Source organism: Nannobrachium achirus (genome assembly GCF_963921795.1).
Source record: "Nannobrachium achirus genome assembly, chromosome: 7".
Classification (NCBI taxonomy): domain Eukaryota; kingdom Metazoa; phylum Chordata; class Actinopteri; order Myctophiformes; family Myctophidae; genus Nannobrachium; species Nannobrachium achirus.
Window position 1 is genome coordinate 28253250 of NC_137816.1, and position 16035 is coordinate 28269284.

The 16035-nt window shown below is 42.6% G+C and overlaps 1 protein-coding gene across 1 annotated transcript; it reads left to right on the plus strand.

The window, feature by feature from the left end:
- Nucleotides 1–7711: 7711 nt before the first annotated feature.
- LOC308288684 (B-cell receptor-associated protein 29-like) lies at nucleotides 7712–8182 on the plus strand (the record flags this gene model as incomplete). The annotated part of the gene is made up of 1 exon (XM_080730155.1): nucleotides 7712–8182. The coding sequence occupies one exon, from the start codon at nucleotides 7712–7714 to the stop codon at nucleotides 8180–8182; it is 471 nt and encodes a 156-aa protein (XP_080586281.1).
- Between the last annotated feature and the right edge of the window lie 7853 nt (nucleotides 8183–16035).

Genomic DNA, 16035 nt, shown 5'->3' on the forward strand with positions numbered 1-16035 from the left:
CTTTGAGTGGCACAGATGAAATGCATGTCAGGTGCAACATGATCAAAAGGACCAGGACTCTGTCGGGCTGCGTTTAGACGCTTGGCTTTACAACTTCAAACACACGCTCGCTCGCTTGTATATACGCACCCACGCATGCATGTATGCAAACACACACGCACACACACACGCACACACATACACGCGTGCGCTCTGGGAGCCCTTCTGGGAGTGAGAGAGGAGGCCTCGCTTGAAGTGCTTTCCAGTTTCCAGTGGAGGTGACTACATAAATAGATGGGAGGGGGCGGTTGGCCTCGGAAGATGGTTGAGGGAGGCGCGTTCAAGCACTCTCACCTTCGTCAATTTTAGATGCTGTTTATTTCGCTCTCTTAAGCTTCCCCAGAAGAGAGCTTATATTGCCTCGGTACATATTTCCATTTTCAAAACCGCTGCCGCATAATTGAATCTGATCTGTGATTTTGAAATCAGTGATCTTGGGGTTCGTTCTCTTCTGCCTTCGGAGGCAAGCGCTTCTGAGTGTAAACACTCTTCTCAAGAGCACAGCACAAATGGTGTGGAAGCGCAGAAAGGTGTACTGTACACGCTTAGACGGGGATGAAACATCCGACAGAGGGAGAGAGAGAGAGAGAGAGAGAGGAGACAAAGAGTGACAAAGGGACAGGGAAACAGCCAGGAGCTAAACAGGGACAGACGACAAAACGAGACATAATGTGGAGAGAGAGAGACAGTGAGAGAGAAAGAGAGACAGAGTGCGAGCCAAAACAGGTATGAAAAGGGATGGAGAGAACAGGAGAGCGAGAGAGAGAGATGCCTAAATTTATGCTCCAGCGTACAATGGCATTGTGGACCGGAAATAGCAGAAGTATAAGCTCACGTCGTGCCGTGGCACGTTGCGAGCTTATAGATCTGCTATTCTTTTGGTCCAAGACACTGTCATACGATAAGGTATAGATTGGGATAGAGTGAGTGAGTGAGAGAGAGAGAGAGAGTATGAGTGCCAGGGGGAGTCTATATCCTCTCCAACAGAAGCTGTCAGCTGCTAGCGTCAGAGATGCTCTAAACAAAAAGTGTTTTCTCCCTTAACAAGCTCAACAGGACCTTCAGTGGGGAGGCGACACAGAAATGCTTACTCTCCAGGGGTGACAGCCACTGTCTGCCCATCAATCAGTCAGACCCGCAGAGCTGCCCGCAGACAATGCCTCCACAAGGGCAGGGCTCAAATTCATCACACACACACACACACACACACACACACACACACACACACACACACACACACACACACACACACACACACACACACACACACACACACACACACACACACACACGTAAGCTAGCGCACACACTCGCATGCGCGCTCCCGAGCACGCACACACATCACAGGCATGATGAAATACACGGCCCGGGACTGCAAGTCATTTAATTTTAATGTGATATATGATATGGTAGATTAGGGTGGAAATGTGTAACTGCCATTGTCTGAAAAGAAGTGGCACGCGTGTGTTTGTTTGTTTGTTATGTATTTATGTATTATTTATATTATTATATTATTAATTTATTTTCTCTTTTTTGGGGTAGATTGTAGTGCTGAGATGTACCAGTGTGTCATTTACAGTAAGTGTACAGTATGTGTGCAAGGGATGTTCATACAAGGATACATGGAGGTATACAGTACTTACAATATTATGCACACGCACGCACACACACACACACACACACACACACACACACACACACGCACACGCACACGCACACACACACACACACACACACACACACACACACACACACACACACACACATCAGTATCAGAGACGTACGGTAGATGTTATCTCGCTTGAAGCGTTGTCATTGTTTCAGAACTATGCACTCAGTCACAGAAATGATTTGAAACCGTATCCTCTCACATTGCCACAGCTCTGTTTGGCCTTTGATCAAAGCCAACGTCGTCAATTTTGTGAGGAGCCGCTGTGAAGTAATGCATGATGAAACTGTCAGAAAGTTGTTTCACTTTGGCTCCCCTGTGCATCTTAAAATAATCATCGGGTTGCTGCCTCCACATACAATATGTCTTGAACTCTTATTTTTGCAAACATCTCATTGATGCCTTACAGGCCGTGGATGACAGGGAACAAAATGGATTACATTGTGCGATAACATGCCCTATATTGCTGCAGGTAATTACATGTGTAACAGCTCTTTCTATCCCTTGATAAAGACTGTCTAAACTCCTTACAGTCTAGAGATCCTTTGCTGTAGACAGCAATGATTGGCATAATGTTGTTTGACATGAAACAGCATGAAGCCAGTTAACCATGAACCTGCCGTCCCTATTTTTGGCATGCTGTAGGTGAACGACAACATAAAAAAATACAAAAAAAATTAAATGTAATCATATGCACAAGCTCACATCTACAGCATGAGGTTTTAGATCGGCTATGTTTGCTATTCAACATGCAACTAAGTATCAGTCAAGTACATTTACTTGAGTACTGTACTGTACTGTACTGTATCTGTACTTCACTTGAGTAGTACTTTCACTCCACTTTCACTCAACTACATTTTAAAGACAACTATACAACATTACTAAGAAGGGAAAAAGTACATTATTACAGTATTGAAAAAGATGTGCCCTCTTCACTATTATTGATAGCTTCAACAATGGTATATTTTCGGCCTTTTACCAAAGCAGCCCACAGTAATTCAAAAACTCTGTGAAATGTTCAAGATCTTTGTCTGTTTCCTTACCCTTTTTAATCAAACCCATCTTCCACTGTATCCAACCTGCCACTTCAGTTGAATGTGGCACATTTTCTATCCTTTCATGTTCACCACTTTCAGCCCAACATATTCTCTTGTCATGTGCTGTCAATGTAGGGCATGGTGTTCCACAAAAGACAGTGTGGTAAAAGCAACAATTTCCTCGCAAAAAAAAGAGGAAAAAAACATGGAAAGCCGTACAAACAAATATAACAGAGAGGGATAGTTAAATCAGATGGAAGGGCTAGTTAACTCTAAGCATAGTCAAGTGCCATAAAACATAAACCGTAATGCCAACTTAGTTTTGGCATCTCACAATGTTGAACTGGCACCTTTCATGACATGAAATGTTTGGAGTTACATTTGCTCAAAGTGCTTTACAGAGCAGAATGGGGCACAATTTCTTAACAGAAAAAGTACACATGATAAACAATAAAGCAGAAGAGAAAAGTAAAAATATAAAAAACATTTAAAACATCACTAAGGGCTCTACTAAAAGAACAAAACCTTTTCAAAACAGTGCGGACATGAATAACAGGGAATTAAAAATCAGCTAAAAGCAAGAGTCTGCCTGTTTTATATGCCCAAATACCGTATGCAGATTACTGAGTGTTATAATATTTAAAAAAAATATACAACATAATGTGCATGTATTGACTTCCTTGGCTTGCTGACAATGTGCACATACATTTAGTGCTGAGTGGTCTAGAGTTTGCAAGATTTTGGACAGACAGACAGACAGACAGACAGACAGACAGACAGACAGACAGACAGACAGACAGACAGACAGACAGGCAGGCAGGCAGGCATGTGTGTGCGCGTGTGAGCAAACGACACAAGCGCACACGCACGCACACACGCACACATTTTTCTAGATCACTTTGTAAAAACCCTTGACGGTAAAAGAAAGGGATGAACTTTGGGAAGGATCATAAATGAGGGGATTGAGGAGCGGAGCTTGCCTTTCCAGTGTTCGGGTGCAAGCTAGTGAAATCATACCACACAAACACATACAGTACGCTCAGTCACAGAAATGATTTGAAACCCTATTCTCTCACAATGCCATAGCTCTGTTTGGGCTTTGATCAAAGGCAACATTGTCAATTTTGTGTGGAGCCACTGTGAAGTAATGCATGATGAAACTGTCAGAAAGTTGTTTCACTTTGGCTCCCCTGTGCATCTTAAAATAATCATCGGGTTGCTGCCTCCACATATCGGTATGTCTTGAACTCTTATTTTTGCAAACATCTCATTGATGCCTTAAAGGCCTTAGATGACAGAGAACATGTATGATAGCATGCCCGGTTGGCAGGTAATTACGTGTGTACCGGTATATGCTTTTTCCATCCCTTGAAAAAGGCTAGATCTGATGACTGTAATACACCTTTCAGTCTACAACCTTTGTCACATCACAATGTTACAGGTGTAATAGAATGGTTGCGATATTTGTTTTGTTTAATCCTCCCACAAATTGCAGTTATAGGCTATACTTAATAAGAAACATCAAAACAGAACAGTATCAAACATAAACACATTGCACTCAAGAAAAGAAAAAGAAATACTCTATAGTCAAGTGCAAGTAAAGGCATCACATAGCTGCAAATGTCAAATAGGTTCACACATAAAGAAAGTGATAGTGCCACACAATGTTTTGGAAGCTTATATCACTGACATGGTGACAGGGCTCTGCACCTGTTTAGCAGCCTGTAGACCTGGCTGAGGAAACTGTGCCTGTTCGTTCGTTCGGCATTTGATGCTGCAACATCATCTGAAAGACTGTAGCAGTGTGAACAGACTGTGGCTGGGGTGGTGAGTGTCTTTGATGCTTAGCCTGGGCCCTGCACCGCTTGGCATACTGTATATCTATCTAATCATTCTAAAATCTGTAGGTATTGTGCTTTATGGTGAGTAATATAGGCCATGTTTATGTATGTTGTGTTTAAAAAGTTCCCTGCTCCATTGTGTTGACATAATGAGTTTTTTATTGGGCATTTTATGCCAAATACTGTGGGACTTTGAAAACACTGGTGTCTATGTACCATTATCTGGTATTCATTCCACACACACTTTGTTTGCTTGGGCATGGCTCCTCTAATTCTATAGATCCAGAATAAGTCCTTGCATTGCATTGCCATGGGATTCAGTACGTGGAATATAATCCGTAGAGATGCTGACGAGGCAGTATATTCAAACGCGGGACAGGCACCCGCGAGCCAACATAATTTAACATCGCATTAATCTCTTTCTCTAATGCAGTCAATAACATATTAAGCTAGCTACAAAAGCGAAATTAATGAGAGGTAATGCGACGCCACTCTGTGTCCCTGTTGAAATCCTAGCAGTCAGCAGCAACCGGCCGTGCCAACTCATTCCTCAGTAGTGTCGCTGCATGGCTCTCAAAGGAATATGCCCTTGGGTGAAGAGGTGCTCAGATTCCACAGATGTCATCCACAAATGCCATATTTCAAACGGCTGGGGAAGTGATCTTCAGCCTCACTTAAAACACAATTCCCATCGTGATACTATAGCAGTGCGACGAGAACACAAACCAGGCCCCCAGCACGTCTCTGAAGTGACAAACCGGCGCTTCAGCATGTGTCCAGGCACGTGCACACATCACAGCATAGACATCAAAGGGGGCTTGAGCCCCTGCCCTTTTACCCGTCTGTAAAAAGTGCCCTCTCCAGACGATGAATAAGTATACACCCTATAGCTCACTTCCTGCTTTTCATCAAGGCGTATCTAGAATAAGCCACAATTTAAAAGTAGGATTATGTTGCAATAGTGCACGCCAATCAACTAGCCCAATGGCACACCAGTCTTAATTGCACACAACCCCAGGTTTACAGGATATTGTAGCTGTGACCCAGTACGAAAATTGGTGCAATTTCCTTTTCTTTTCTCATTTGTTTTATGATACACCGTTTGGTATCCGTAATATTGCAGGTTCTTGGGGAAAGGAAGTGGGGAGTGGCAAGAGGGAAACAATTAAAACGAAGTTTGTATGGGGTGCCCACTGGGCCTACCGGTCCAGGCGCATACCACATAGGCTCGGTGTAACCTGACAGCGTGTCGCTGGTTAGATTCCCGATCCCGACCAACCTTTGCTGCGTGTCACTCCCCATCTCTCTCCCCATTTCCTGTCAGTCCTATCAATACAGGCATAAAAGCCCCAAAACATATCTAAAAAATTAGTTTGTATGCTGCCAATTTGAAGAGGACAGGTAGAGCTATAGAGTAACATATTTCCATCTCAATGTGATTTTATGTATTTATTTATTTAGTAATTAAATGTTCATCAGCACAATCATTACTAATTATTTACTGAAGTATACTATAACTAATATGTTAACACATTAGTTAAAGTGTAGTTACTGTTACTGTATACTAAAATGTTACATATATTATTACTACTTTTGCATATGATTGCTAGGATTTATGTTATCTTTTTGGCACTTTTGTTATATAGCATAAAATAAGCTTGTGTTTGTGGTAAAAGGTATAGACCTTTTAGACCTATACGTGCACAAAAATGCCATTGGCATGAGATTTAACTTTAGATTAGTCACTTAAGATTTATGTTCCACAAAAAAAAGTTACAAGTAAAACACAATAATGCGGAGTGGCGAACGTAGGGGCACGATGAAAAGATATCAAATAATGTGTTTTTCTTTAAACCCCCTCCCCCTATGAAGAACATTCATGGGGGGCCTGCAGTGAATCCTTGTACCCAGGGCCTGGAATTTGGTGCGACACCCCTTTGAGTTTGAGTAACTGTCTGTAAAGCAGTGCTGTGTGACTGCCTACAGCCCTTGTTACTGAAAATTGTATGGGTCCCCAATAAAATGTTTTTGAGCGTTGTGTGACACCTTGTGAGCTTGTAGATCAGCTATTTTCAAAATGTTTGCCTCTTTCTTATATTATTTTACATTTTGGAACAGTTTTTATAGTAGTTGATAGTACTTTTGATACAGTAATGGTCTTTTATCTTTTCTTTCTTGAGGTAGGCCTATTTAAAAGTTCTTAAGTCCTTAAATTGTGACTTCACAAAAAAAATTAAATAAAGAGAATCTTTTGGGGACCTCTCTGGGGGTCTCGACCCGCAGGTTGACTGAAAAAGAGCAACCTGTGTAAGGAGGATGGAACAGACTAATTTGTTTAAAGAATGCACAAGTGTTTATTGCTCTGGTGTTTTCTTTTTACAAACTGGGATTTTCTACAAATGATTTATGCTTGTGTCGCACCGTGAATAACGATCTTAAAACAACGTGTCGCTCGTCTGAGGTTCGCTCCGGCGTGTGGGTCGTTCCGTAGCCGACTGGTGTGAGCGCCTCGCGGCTCGCCTCGCTGCATGCAGAGAGAGTCACCAGCAGCAATGCAGACACTCTGGAGAGGAGATTAATCCACGTTGATGTGTGGGAAGAGAGAGATTGTAAGGCTAAAGTTTAATGTCGACGCCTCGCCGCTATAAAAATGTATTGAACACCCATTGAGCCCTGCGTGTGTGTGTGTGTGTGTGTGTGTGCGTGCTGTGTGGCACACCTGACTGAGCAGTTGTTGATTAGCGTGACAGACTGACAACTGCAGGGGTCTATGATACTAACTCTGCGACCTATGGTCACAATACAAAGGGTTTTATCTATAAATGCGTGGAATCTCTGCATGTCCGTCCATCCTTCATCCCCCGCAAATATATCTCGAGACCTGTCCGACCAATTGATTTCAAAATCGTCCTGTCAAAAATATAAATCTAACTTAACCTCCCCCCTTGGTCTTCTCCAGTGACGTCACTGATGATGTCACATGGTGTATATTGGTCTGCTCTAGTGACATCACTGATGATGTCACGTGGTGTATAAATAGAAGAAGTGTTGTAGAGTTTTACCAGACGACTTCTGTTTTGGTTTGTGTTTCATTGTAGTTTTTGTTCAGCAAGCCATCATTGGAGATGACGTTACAATGGACTGCAGTGGCCGTCTTCCTTTATGTGGAAATAGCCATCCTCTTCATCCTCTGTCTGCCATTCATCTCGCCCATGAGATGGCAGAGTATATTCCAACTGAATATCTGGAAGAGCATCGATAAGTTCAGGACCAGGGCATTTTTCACCATGATTGCAGTCCTCGTCGTCCTCTTTCTCGATGCCTCGCGCGAGGTAAGGAAGTATTCGGGTGCAGAACTTGTTGGCAAGGATGCCCAGCTATACCCCACCATGATCGACCACATGCACATGAAGCTGTTCAGAGCACAGAGGAACCTGCACATCTCCGGCTTCTCCCTCTTCCTCTGGCTGGTGATGAGACGGGTGGTCACTCTGATTAACCAAGTGGTCAAGAAGACCACAGAGTACGACGGTCTGTTGAAAGAACACCAGCAGCTCCAGAATGTCCAGCAACAAGCAGATAAAAAGAAAGACTGACTACTGGGAGGTTCACTGGGTTAAGAGTTCATTTAGCAACACGGTAGTGCACACAACTGCACTGCCCTAAAAGGCCAAAGTGCAGGCAAGGCAAAATAAAAATGTTTCACATAGCCAGCTAAATGGTAGCCGACGTCAGCAAGGGGGAGAAGACGACAGCCAGCCCCATGGCCTCCCCTAAGTAACAAGAAATCTTGTGAAATAAAATGTCGTCAACCAACCATCAATGCCGATGATACACGAAAGAAGAAGAAGGGTTATCGGTACAAGTGATATTATCTGTTCATGAGATAATTGTTGATACAGGAATATCTGATGCTGAATTGTCCATATTGTTGATACAGCAATATCTGATGCTGAATTGTGGCTCTCAAACTTTTTTGTTCCTTCTTTTTTTCTGAGGACCCCCATAACTGATACTCTGGAGCCCTATGCATTCCACGCCACAGGGATCCCTCCCGATCTGAAATGACTGGTTGTTCTAGTGTACCATGCAGCTACCTTCAGCGGTAAGGGTCCATTTGGTACCCCCCCAAGGAACCGGCGAGGAACCTGAGAATCAGTGCAATCAGTAACAGCTTTGACACAACAGAATGAACGAGACTGTCTGGGATGGTATGAGCATTTCAAATAGCTTTGCTTTCTGTTCCCGTTGTGGATCTCTGCCATGGTGCAGTGATAGCCTCTTACAGTATGTGCAGATCCTGCGCGTCAAACTTGAAAAGAAATGTTCAAAGTAAACAAGAGGGAATTTCGATCAATAATGGACCCAGGTCTGAGGCACCAATAGACGAGTGGTTCAGGCGAGTACCACATAGGCAGCTGTTGGAAGCAGGGGTATCGCACCAGATTCTGGGCCCTGGGTACAAGGATTCACTCACATTTTGTGCTTTAACTATTGAAAAATCGTGAAAATTTGTGTGAATCCTTGTTGAATATTTCAAATCCTTCTAAGGTTTTTTGAAAGACCTATGTTTCTATGTCAGTGGTGCTCAAACTTTTTCATGTGAAGGACCCCCAAAATGTATTTGGCCACGGATCCCCATCTCAAAATATTTAGTTCCAGGGACCCCCCAGAATTTGAGTTACAAATGCTTGCTTAAAAAATACATATATTCAAAGATTTGCACTAATTTTCACGACTTTTCAAAAATAGTAGATCTAATAGCAGGCCCCTCCACCTTGGGCCCTAGTAACTCAGTCCCACTTTTCCCCCCCTTGACGCCCCTGGTTGGAAGCTATGCAGATTATCCTGCAATCCTTCAGAGGTCTACTGCAAAGTTGGGTGTAACAGCTAATCGATTTAACCGATACTAAAAATCAAGGAAGGTGATAGGAAGACAGACTGTGGTCCAGAAAAAAAGAGTTTTATTGTCCAGCACTACACGCCAAAACAAACAAACACAAACAACCCTAACAAGGCATTTTTTTCTTCTTCTTCTTTTTTTTTTCTTTTTTTTTTTACTTTTCTGCACGTTTTAAAAGCTATGCGGCATGTATCATTTTATATATCACCTTTGAAATACAGTAAAATTCTGGACTGCAGCCTCAGCTAATTCTCGTAGGCTAAAACATAAGTTGGGTAGATGTGCTGTCAAACGGAGTGGCTGGATGATCAGCATCCTTGTCAAATGGGGAAAACACAGTGCCTCATATCCCAGCCTGCTTTACATTGATGGCCTCCTCCGTGCTATGAGCAGGTTAAATGGCAGCCATATATTCTGCCTTAACCTTAGCCGCCCAATATGCAGTCTAGCATGCAAAGCCATATTCACAGTGACAGCGGATAAATACAACTCTAAATCTCAGAAGTTTGACATGCTTTACCATAACCTAGCAGCTCCTCGTACCACAATGCCTCTCAATCACCAGCAGCTCTATAAATCTCAGAGACAGGCCTACAAGAGCAAGCTGTCTCTGTGCAGGAGCCTTATGAGGGATAAAGTGTAGTATGATCGTTTAATGCATGGCTCACAGTCAGCCTAAAAAACATACATCAACACTAGACCTAATTCCTAACGACATCAGCCTGGGGAAAAGTGATGTAAGATCTTTATAGTGGTTTCCTGTTAGTTTAAAAAACATATATAATACCAAGATTTTGCTGATTTCTTAAAGGCATTTGTGGGTTGTGAATCTGATTACCTGGGAACTGCAGCACAGCAATAACCACTTAAACCCCATTTATATTGTGGTCCCCCAGGGATCTACAGTATATGTCCCACTTTTTACCCTCTACTCCAAATCTCTCAATCTGCAAGCTCACAACGTTGCAATTGTTGTCAGTGTTTAGATCTGCTATTTTGCAAAATGTTTTAATGTTTGCATCAGCCTGCGTGACACATTTGCCATAAGGTCCATCTGAGTTCCGAGTGATATAGATGCGCTTCAACTAGAAATTACTTCCATCTTTTGAACAATTTTATGTCTTAGCTTTTATGCAATGTTTTAATGGGCTGCTTTCGGCTCTATTTTATAAGTATTGTTCTATTTATGTGTCATCATTAAGGCCCAAGATAATTTACAATACTCAAATGACAGCCTACTACGGCACAACCCTCTCAATTAGCATTATATTCTTGATTTATATGGCACATTGCCATACTGTACTGGGTGTGTTACTCACCAAAAACACAAGCTCAAAATGCTTGTAGGATGGCTATTTCCACATGCGCAGCCATGGTACGTCAAAGTATAAATTAGGCCTGATGCTCTCACACCTCTCGTTCTGTTTGTGTTAATGCAAAGCATGCAGAATCGTCCACCAAGGTACCATCTATTGTGTTGAGATAATTGTGTCTGAGTAGAAGCTCATCTCAGAGAATTTGAAATTATTTCCCTGTACTGCGGGGATGGCGAACCGTTGGAGTATAAAAGATGATGAATCTCTTTATTTCCATGGGGATGATAACAGAGGTAGACTGATTAGGTTAAACAGACGCCAAATTACACTCAAGCAACTCAGCCTCTCTATTGCAGCCCCCCTTTGCCCTGCAGCTGTGCAATGCATTACCGTCGATTTCAGTCCCCATGCAACTGAAGGCCGATTTATATAGTTGAGCTTCGGTGTCGAGCATCGAATAGGCCTATCTATAGCAGATCTACAAGCTCAGAGAGTGTCGCACTGCAACATTCTCTTAGCTTGGAGCTCTGCTATTTTCCATGTGTGACACCGACACACGACCAAGTATAACAGAGGCTTTTTAAAGGTTGGTTTTTGTCACTTCCTCAAACAGAAGGACACATATTCCTCCAATCAATCATGGCCATTGCCTCTGTGGTGGAAAGTAACCAATTATATTTACTCAAGTAACTTGAGTGTGCCATTTTCCAATACTTTATACTTCTACATCTTAGATGTACATTTTGTACATTATAATTATTGAGAACTTTAGTTATAAATTATGCTGTAGATTACTTGCGAAAGCATACATTAACCAATTAAGTACTATGTTATACTTATTTTATTAAAAAAAATAACTGATCTACAAGGCAAGCACAAACACGATGTAGATGAAGATCTGCTAATTTGCTTTCTTTATATTTTGGCCACATTTAGAAACATTTTAGTATTTGTACTTTAGTACTTGTACTTATAGTTTGATGCCAATACTTTTGTACTTTTACTCAATAACATTTTGAATACATGGATTGTACCTGAGTACTAGAGTATATCTACATTGTGGTACTGCTACTTTTTCTTGGTGTAAAGAAATTATAATCTGAGTACTTGCTGCCGCCTCTGATATGCACTTTCCTCTCTGCCCGCCAGTGGATTCAATTTCTGAACACAAAATTAAACGTCTTGTAAATGATGTTTATTGTGCCATGTATATGCCCTCTGCAATCAAAACGGCAGCAGTCGTTGCTCATGTGTTAATTGAAGTTTTTTTTCCCCCTGTTATGTAAATTCCTCGAATGCCTAATTGGGGTATAGATCACATTTAGCATGTATTATTCCTGTGGCTTATCCCTCTCCTGTGAACACACAATAATGTTACACCATAGGCCCGTTCCAATGTACGGCACGTTGCCGCCGCAGGGCTCTATGGTAGAGATTCTATTTGATGAATAGGGAGAAAAAAACAAAAATAAAACAGCCCCCACCCTCCTGTTAGGCACAAATGCGGCTCTCTTTCTACATTTTATCTACATAATAGATTGCACTCACCATCAGACAAACTTGCTGCATAGTAGATGAGAGTGGGAGCATGCTGAATTAGCAAACACGCTGCAACAAGATGGGGGCTGGGGAGGGGGGTAGAAACAGATAAAGAATAATAGCGATGTTGATTTTGATTTATTTTACAAGTTGTTGTTTTTCCTCCCCATTTTGAACATTAATTTATCCAGGGAAAGGGGATTGGGTATTTGCTGAGTCTGCATGCTTTTGGCAGTACGTACCACCCTGTCTCAGATTACACTGTTACAAGCACTCACACCTGGGTGCTTCCTCGAGGACTTGTGAAAAAAAGTTGACGAATTGATGCATCAGAACTTTTCTCTCTCCTTTCGTGTCCAGTTTTCTCAACTAGGTCTGGTAATTTAAAATGACATGTTCGGTGTATAAAGCCTGATTCCTAAAACAGATAGTCCCAAGCCCTTCTGATTGGCTGAGTTGTGAGTTGTAGAGCACTCGATAAAACACACACCTGGACCACATGTATCATTATCACAAGGCCAGCGTCTCGTTTGCAATATTCCCTTTAACGTCCCATGGCTTTATTAGCCGTTTGTGGTGTTGTTTTCCTCCGGCAAGGTAAAAGGAGTCTATGTCTTGCAAGGTTTGACAACAAATGCATGACTTCATTTTCATTTTCAAACGAGACAGATACCGTTCTGCTCCACATCGTGCTTCTCTACACCTCTGCTGTCGGGCTGAAACCTTGTACATATTTCAGCTTTTTATGTTTCTTGTTTCTTAGTTTTTTCGCAAATGAATGCCCTACTTCATGAAAGAAAAATCACACCTTTGCAAAGTGAGTGTGTACCGGTAATATAATTGGACTGCAAGATTTCCACCCAACAGCGACCGTGTTGAAGATAGTTTTAGGAAATGTTGACTGAAATGCAATGTTTATATATAGCACTGTCACTTTAAGAACATGACATTGACCATTGTCATCGGTGTCTTCCCTAGCTAATTAATTGAATAAGTGATTTTGGGCTCAACCCATGCAAGTGCTTATCAGACAGACAGACACACCTGCATTCAGATTCAGATTAGATTCAGTTTGTTGAACTCGATGCCAACATTGTTCCACCTCCCCTTTTCAATTCCCAGTCGGGTCATACCAAAGACTGTAAAAATGAGACCCAATGCCTCCCTGCATGGCACTCAGCATCAAGGGTTGGATTGGGGGGGTTGATTACTGATTCCCAAGAGTGGCACTGCTGCAGCTCACCGCTCCAAGAGATGGGTCAAAGGCGGAGAACAAATTTCAAACTGGAATAATGTTCCTACGAAACAGTGTGGGCTCGTTCGTAAAGAAATATGAGTCCTGTCATGTGAAGCTCAAACAATACTCCAGCTAACTCCCAGATGTTTTTCCTTCAATTTCAAATTGCACGTCATTGGCTAAGGGCCCTGCCTTTATACTGTCGGGCTGAACTTGATAGATAAATAAATAATGAAGATAACATAGTGTTCTCGCCTTTCAGGCGAGCCCACAATTACAGCAATGTATCAGACAAATAAAGAGTATTATAAACATGGTGATGGGGTAGTCTTCAAAACAGGACTCCACAAATGAATGGGTGATGTCACAGATGACCCTGTCCATGGACCCCTATCTGAAAATACGTTGTGCCCGGGACTCCCGGAATAGAGATTTGTTTAAAAAAATGCCAGATCATTCAAAATGTTGTACAATTTACAAGCGTGTGTGTGTGTGTGTGTGTGTGTGTGTGCGCACGCGCGCGCGTGTGTGTCTGGGGTAATCTCACACACCATCAAATGTCTTGCGTCCACACTTGGAGCCACGAGTCATTAATGTCACGGTCTGATGTTGCAGATGACTGACATCACAAGTCTGAGATCCACGTTGGAGCTACGGATTCCCAGGTGGTTCCTGAGAATCTACTCGATTCGTCGCTGTTATCTTCTACAGCCTATATGCATAAAGATGGAGCTTGAATCAAGCATAAACTGCAGGGAGCGCAGGATGAAGAACGTACAGCAGGGGTTGAGGCTGTCTCACTCTGTCAGCAGGTTACACATATCAGCACTGGCACTTCCACAGTGCTAACAGGCCTGAAGAGGGAACAGTAGCAACAGTTAGCGCCATAGCTCACATGTCCCTGGGTGGGCTGTGTGGATCTGTGGCAACAAGATGAAAATGTAAACATTGTGGCGATAACAGATTACTGACTCTGTGACGATGACAAACAAGCCTGGATGCAGTAAACACTGCAACGCTCCTGCGCTTGAGAAAACACAAAGATCCGGATCTCCTAAGCAGACCCTCAGGTAAAAGGAACTAGGACGCAGGCCTCGTGCACCTGTAACTTAATGAATATTATTTTGATTTATTTTGTTTGCAGAGCACGGAAACTGAGGTGAAATAAATGCTTTCTGTTTTTGCGAGAAAGCAGCGGTTTGCATGCTATTTAACACCTAGAGGAAACATTTTTAACGTATAGGCCTACAATACGCTCGTGTTCCAAATGGGGCTATTGCTGAGTACTGCATGCTCTACGACAACATAACATTGGAGGGTGGAATGTCTGTGACTGAACAGGCTGCACGAGGTAGCGGTATGAGGAGAAAAAAGAAGTATTCCAAATGCAAACATGCCACAAATGTCTTCAAGCACATACTTGACCGGGGTCCCCTGGGGATCTATTGGTCCGCTTTTTATGGTGCGGCGATGCAAAACGTGTTGCGATGCAAGAGGCTATAGCTGTCTAGCCGAACTATGTGTGTGTGTGTGTGTGTGTGTGTGTGTGTGTGTGTGTGTGTGTGTGTGTGTGTGCGTGTGTGCGTGTGTGCGCGTGTGCGCGTGTGCGTGTGTGTGTGCGTGTACATGTGCACATTCTGTACACACGCAAACACACATGATATCCTTGTTTGCCTCAAATCTCTTGACTGGAAATAGCTGGTCTACAAGCTCACAATGCACCACAATGTGGCATGTCTTCCACTGAATGTTGTTTCGCTGAATGTTCAGCCCCAGAATAGGGACGTTAGGGTTTGTGCTTAACCTTAAAAAAGGACAACATGCTATGCATGTATGGATATTTCTGTAGAAATTCAAATTCACTGCAGTAGATGAAGCTTGACCGAAATGTCCATAATTTAGACATAGTACTTATTAGTTTCATAGTTAACTATGAAAACCGCCACATCTTGTCCGTACGTACGTCCGTCCGTCCGTCCGTGAGTGAGTGAGTAAGTAATGCCTATAGTCAAAGTCTATAGTATAGCTGTTGTGACATCACATTGTTGTGACATCACCTCATCAAAGATCAAACCCTGGATATCCATACATGGAGACGACTGGTTCATCACCTAGATCTCCATATATGGAGCTGACCTCTACATCAGATTCGCAGATGATGCCCTGTTAAGGCAACCACACTAATAGAATCCCTTTTATGCCCTTCAATATTAAGCCCATATCTGGGAATGCCCATAAATGGACATATTGTGTCAGTTTAACCAGTGTGGTTGCCGCGACACGAGTCACACTTGCAAATTAATTACGTCATTGTCCCTTTTATGCCCATATGGAGATCCCTGTCCTCTACATTTGATTCCCAGATGGAGATGACTGGATCATCACCTAGATCTCCATATATGGAGCTGACCGCTACATCTGATTCCCAGATAATGCCCTGCCCTGTCAGGGCAA